This window comes from Buceros rhinoceros, unplaced genomic scaffold (assembly GCF_000710305.1).
Source record: "Buceros rhinoceros silvestris isolate BGI_N320 unplaced genomic scaffold, ASM71030v1 scaffold4789, whole genome shotgun sequence".
NCBI lineage: Eukaryota > Metazoa > Chordata > Aves > Bucerotiformes > Bucerotidae > Buceros > Buceros rhinoceros.
Window position 1 is genome coordinate 1 of NW_010431950.1, and position 6,593 is coordinate 6,593.

Below are 6,593 nucleotides of genomic sequence, written 5' to 3' on the forward strand. Positions count from 1 at the left end.
GGCAGCAGCGACGGCGGCAAGGGGGGGCCGCAGCAGCACCGCCTCCACCACCACCACCATTCCCCGCACCACAACCACCAGCTCAACGGCCTCATCAGCCCCGAGCTGCGGCACCTGCGGGCCTCCCTCAAGAGCAAGATCCTCAGCTCGGAGGCTGGGGCAGCCCCCGAGGGGCTGGAGAACAAGCGAGCCAGCAAAACAATGGGCTCCGGACAGCAGCAGCAGCAGTCATCGCCCCCGACCACAGCACCGTGCTCATCCCCCCTTACCAACCACCTTCCTCCCCAGGGAAGGACTGCACCCTCTCCTCCTCCTTCTCCCCCAGCAGCAGCAGCAAGAGGGGACAGGAGCCAGGCTGCTGCCACAACTACAACTGCTGCTAAGACTGCAGCCCGCAATGGACCGGCAGGAGAGACTGGCTTGGAGGAGGAAGAGCAGGAGGAGGGGGATGAAGGGGGGGAGGAGGAGGAGTCCCTGCTGCTACTCTCCAGGTCCTTAGAAGCTTGCAGTTTGAAAGGCTCGGGAACGGACTCTCAGCCCGAGGAGGACCTAACGATACGATACGTCCGATATGAGTCAGAGCTGCAGATGCCCGATATCATGAGACTGATCACCAAAGATCTGTCTGAACCCTACTCCATTTACACATATAGGTATTTTATCCACAACTGGCCACAACTTTGCTTTTTGGTAAGTGCTGGAGGGGGTAGGGAGGGCTGGAACTGGGAGTGGTTTGGGGCTGGGGAGGAGAGGATTAAAGGGTTGACATTTGTGGAAATACTTCTAATAATCTTTTAGTGGATAAGGCCAAGCTTTTTTGGAAGTACCTGTCTTCCTAATGAAGTCCCCTTTGACCTGTGTATGCATGAGTAAAGCACACGCCTGGAGTTCCTGCATTTGTTGTCATACGTGGTGGGGAAAGGGTTTGAGCACAGGGCTAGGATCCAGGAATTCAAGGCTTCTAATCTTGGTTTTGACATTGACTTTTTTGACCTTTGGTAGCTCCTTTTATAATTCTATTTCAGTTTCTAGGTTTGGATTTAAAAAAGAAAGTGCTTAGTTCACCAATATCTTACGAGTACTTAGTAATTCTTGCACAATGGTTTTCAAACAGGCTTCGGCATGGCTGGCATGTAAATGTTAAGCGATACACAGGGAGAGACACTGCGAAAGGTTTTGTGGACCTTTTGATCTGTGAGCTGACTTTGAAAAAGACAAGTGCAACTGTGTTGCTTCTTACAGGTGTGAGAGTGTTCGCAGCATGCAGAAATTCTCGTGCCGTTTAAATTGTCTAGCTGTACTAACGATGTGTTTAGTTTTACATTCTTCCTACTCTGCTATTGAAAAGGCTGATTTAGCTGTCACCCTGTCTTTCAAAATGTTTAGGACTTCTGATGGAAGAACGTGTCTCTCAGTTGAATGCCATGCTTTTAGGATGATAATCAGTCCACAGGTGTACGAAACCGAGTGTGGGTTGGCCTGAGGAGCGTACGTGCATGGTGGGAGCTTAGCTGGGTTTGATTTACTCGTAGGAAAACTTAGGTCTGCAAAACAGAATGTTTGTAGGAGTGTATCCTTGCTGAGGTAAATGGTGAATTCTTCTCTCTTGACGTTTTAACCAAGGCTGGAAGCCTCCCTGAAAGGTGTAATTTAGCCAGAGCCGAGACACCCTTCGATTCAGGAGCATCTCGGTAAAATTTTAATAGGATGTAAGTACAGGACGTGAGGCTAATGGAATCCATCTGGCCTTAAACTGCCTGAATGTTCTTGGTTTAGAGTCTGGTATAATTTACAGCAGGATTTATATGATTTATAGGAGGATTTTCAGAACTGTGCCTCTTAAAACCCTGAAGAGGGAGTACAGTAGGATTATGGAAAGTTGAGCAAAGCATTACCTTCTGGAACAAAACAAAAATACAAAATTATTTTAAAACATCGCTCCGTGCAAACTCCTGTTTGCCATTATAAGGCTGCTGATCCAAGCAGAATGGTATTTTTCAAGCACTGAGCTATGTGTTTTACCTCCTACTGCAAACAAATGCTTGTGAACTACAGATGTCTGTGCTTTCAGCATCAAGGATATTGCTGGTAATGCCAAGGTAAGGTTGGATGCTGTTTGGTCACAATGCACTTGTTTAGAATTTAAAACTTGTTTTGTTTTGGGGTTTTTTTGTCAGGGAGTAACTTGAGAATTTTGTTACGAAAAGAGCAATGGCAGGTAGTTTGACAGCACTAAAGTGATTTATAAGTGCATTCAAAGAACAAAATCACTTCAGGAAAAGAAAGTGTCTTAAGCTTATTTTGTCAGTGACAGCTTTTTTTTTAATAGCCTTGAAGAATCAGCAAAACTTTATTTGCACTCTGCCATTTGAAGGGTGGAACAATGTAAAGTACGTTGAGCTGTAGAGGAAAAACACGTGGCTGTGAATGTCTAAAACTAGCCAGTTGTTACCTACTTAATGATTTGGAGGTCTTGCAGTATGTTGAGTCACATTTGATGGGGTCTTTTTGTGACTGGTTTTAGTATTTTTAAGGTTTGTTTTTTAGAGGTTGTCTTGGAGACTGTGTTCTATAAAATTTAATTTGTTCCTGCAGTTAATGGATTCCTGCACTACTTCTCTTTAATAAGTCTCTTTAAAACATTTATCTTCAGTCAGAGACTGCATATTCCACTTAGGAAGAGCAGTGTCAGGACGGTGAGAAGCAGCACAGTGTCTGATCTCACAGAATCATTTGTCTTTAAGGCCTTGTGGCCTCACACCCTTCTGGTTTCAGGTTTTGTTTTGGTTTTGACTGCTCTCAGAAAGAGGGGTTAGACTGCAGCTTGCTTGTATGTGAAAAAATATCTGTACGTGATATATAAATATGTGAGTTTTGGCTCATCCTTCCCGAGATGCGCCTTACACCCTAGTGCAACCAAAAGAGCTGCTTCCCTTCCCTTGCTGTTCAACTATCTCTTCCTGGCTTGTGCTAGCCCTTGTGTTTCTCTGATCTGGGAAGCTAAGGTAACCCTCCCACCAGCACCATATATTTATAAGCGTGTGTGTGTATGTTTTAGGGTCAGATTTCTTTGGTTTAGGGCTCCAAATATATTCCTAGTAGGATGTCACTGGTGGTGGTGCGAGCGAAGAGGTGAGAATGCACAGCTGGAGGGAAGGCGTAGGACCAACCCTAACTAGGCACTATCGTGGTTTTGCTGTACCAAACCACTTCCTAGCTGTGCACTCCAAAAAGAAGTTCATATTCCACTTCAAAAGGACCTGGAGATACTAGGGATCTCCCAACCAGTTCATTTTAATATCAGATTCATCTCTGTAGCTGTGTTCCTGACTTTCGGGGCACAAGCGGGGAATACTGGGTGATCGCTGTTACACTGCAGCATTATCTGACTGAGCTGTTGCAAGGTAACCACCTTCCCCACGAAGTGCAACTGTCTGCTCAAACTGAGGATTCGCCCGTCTTTGGAGGAGCAGGTTTGCACCATGTGCTAGGTGGGGATGCCCTGTAAATGCCTGGTTTTTCATGTGTTCCCAGGAGCTCTGTCAGCTCAGTTTCTCTTCAAATAACCCACGATAACCACCGCTCTGCAGCATCTAGTCTGAGCAGCGTTAAAGTTCTAAAACTTCCATTTCGAACTGGTACCTTAAATATTTCAGAAAATTGCTTTCAAAATACTTCAGCGTGGGAGAGGTGAGCTTAGGAAACCTTGTTCTGTGCCAAAGCTTGGGTAAGGCAGGATGTAATAAAAGCAGAGTTCTGGCTGAGTGGTGTAACCTCTCCTGTAATTCACCATACTGCACCACTCAGCTGCCTTTAAAAAAAAAAAAACCAGGAAAAATCTGCTTTTATTGGGTTTATAATTTAAACTTTCACAAGTTTCAGAAATAACCTATTATTCTGGTTTTAGATGTGTTGTAAATCCTGGACGACTGTAGTTAAGATCTTGCTTTATACTAGTACTTTGCTCTTTTTTTTTAATTGGATTTTGTTCAAGAGTCTAAACAAACCTCATGTTGAAATCAAGACTTGTAAGACATCGTCCCTATTTTTAAGTTGTGGAAAACTTGGGACATAAAAGAAGAACCTGAAAAGTTAGGAAACTGTCTGGGAAGTCTTTTGCTGCACCTGAGTACGTAACCACAGCTAGTGTAGTTGTTCTGGCAGTGCCCTTGCGCAGGAGGGAGTTAACTCGTCTCCGGTTTCATGGAGTGGAAACAGAGCGACTTAGTGATTTGCCCAGTGTCGTGCAGAGCTCTGACCGAACTGCCAGACTTCAGGTTAAAACCATTAGCCTAAATGTATCCTCTAATGGCATTCAGTAACACGATCGCTAAGCGTAAGTCCAAGGATTCGTGCAGAGCTGTTTCTGTGATGCTTTGGGATGGATTTTGGTGCGTGTGTGAAAGGGAAGCTGTAGTGCAGTAGCGCAGGTTCTGCTGTGTTTGAATCGAAGATGTTATTCTTTCAGGGGCTAGCTGGTTGTTTTAATCTCCTTTAAATAGGAACAAATGTCACAGGATCTGGGTATTAGAGTCAGACTGTGCCTGACAGGCTTAAAGCCATTTTGCTAATGAAATAAAAGCCAATTGTTTAGTTTTGTGGCAAGTAATGTTCTTGCTGATTTACAAACATTTCTGTGCTCGCTCTTCTAGTAATACATGGTTGCAGTATGAAGACCTAAAATCTAGTTTGTTTTAGACATTAAAACTTATTCATAAGAACAAAGTTAATGCAAATGATGGATTTGAATTCATGTATGTTAATCCAGCTAATGACTGACGAGTACAGTACATCTTACAGTACTCCGTGGGGTTTATCATCTATGGTAGGAACTTGGGCTGAATTCTTTCTGTGGAAACTTGTATGTTTAGAAGTACTGTCGTATACCTGAAGAAAAATAGTTTGGCCTATGATTGTCTTTTCATAAATGGTGTTGTATGGGAACTACTTTTTCACTCTCCTCCCCACTCTCCCTAGTTTAGTCTGGTTTGTTGTTGGTTTTTTTTTTTATTTACAGAGTTTAACTTCAAGGAATTAAATTACAAAGTTTTAAAACATATTTTTGTTTCATTTCCAGCTTTAGATAAGTTTAGAGGGAAGGAAAAAGCAGAGAAAAAGCAACAAAACCCCCTCAAATTGAGGTGGAAATGGAGCACTCCCTCTGTAAATGGAAGAACCGTAGATTAACTGGCAGATACACCTGCCTAAAGACAGCGAAACAGATTGAAGTGTTTGGGGAACTGCTGACAAAGTCATGCTTTATTCAGCACACTGGCAACAGTGGTAAAACCAGTGGGTATTTCCTTCTTTGATTACCGAAACAAAATTCTTTGCTGTTCATCTAGCATTTTACATATATGATTCACGAACACAGCTTTTCAGAAAAATGCCCTGAACAAGAAAGAACAACAACAAAAAAATCTTAAAAAATCTCCGCATGACTGTTCTGATCAGCAATTTGCACGTGTTCACTTCAGGGCAAAGCATAACTGTAACAGGCTGGTTTGTGGTGTGCTTTTTTTTTAGTGAGGTATAAGATTACATCTAGGTACTCTGCATAATTATAGCAGTGTTATGAACAGTCTGTCTGATGATACTCTCTATTTAACTCCCTGGTTTTCTGGGGCCTGAGCCGAGATACAAAACTTGCCTTGAGCTGACACTTTGCATACACGGTTATAGTGTAAGTCCAGCTTTTCTTTTCTGGAGAATAAACTGTATTTTAGAATGGGCTGCTCAGAGGCTGCTTATTTCAGCCCATTTAGATCCTGCTGCAGTTTTTCTTCGTTGTTTTAACAACCACTTGTTTAGTTTGTAGAGGATTGTTCTTGGATACCGCTAAAAAATATGTAGTTCCCTGCCAAATAAAAACTTAGCAATAATTATATTTGCCTGATGAGCTTAAATTATATTAGAAACAGTGTGAAGATCTTGCTGTATCATAGAGCTTTGTAACTGCAGCTCATGTGTTTTGGGCTGCTTCATTTCACCTTTGACAGAGCTCCTGGTTGATAGATAACTTGCTTAATAACCCACCATCCAGGTAGAGATGCTGGAAGACACTATTCCTGGGGTGAAAAAACTGTGTGTCTGTGCCTGCGACATGATCTGCAGGAGCGGACCTGCTGTCCGGGGAGCGTGTGAGCTCCACACAAAAGGTTTCACCTGGTTGGAGACTGCAGAGTATGTACCACAAACTTCAGAGAAGCGAGCACTGGGTTCCCAGGTGGGCTGCACCAAGACCTGGCGGTACCGGCTCTAGCACGTCCTTCCCATTCGACATGTCTCGCTGTTGTAAATTTGGATTATTCAGAAGCACTTGTGCCGGCACATGCTTGTGCCAATCATGTGCTGTGGTCCTGGGTTAGTTGCCACGGTTGAGCCGCAGGCTAGTTCCCCCCTGCAGATACAGGTCTGTCAACACCCATACGGACAAGTGTGAGTTTCTTTGTTATCGCTGTCAATCTTCCCTGAGTGAATAGGGACTCGCTCTCCCCGGGGATGCTGCTCTGCTTTGCAGCATTATTCAGTTTTCCTGTTGCAGGTTATAGCGTCATTAATCTCTCATGCTTCCGATTCCTTCCATTAACATG

At 43.7% G+C, this 6,593-nt stretch overlaps 1 protein-coding gene across 1 annotated transcript in view; it reads left to right on the forward strand.

The window, feature by feature from the left end:
• Positions 1–3: 3 nt before the first annotated feature.
• The window catches only part of NAA30 (N(alpha)-acetyltransferase 30, NatC catalytic subunit), a gene marked incomplete at its 5' end in the record, with an annotated part of 17,750 nt that continues 11,160 nt past the window's right edge, over positions 4–6,593 (forward strand). Inside the window, one exon of the mRNA XM_010143578.1 lies at positions 4–690. Within this exon, the coding sequence (XP_010141880.1) occupies positions 4–690 (687 nt within the window). The remainder of the gene's footprint in view (positions 691–6,593) is intronic.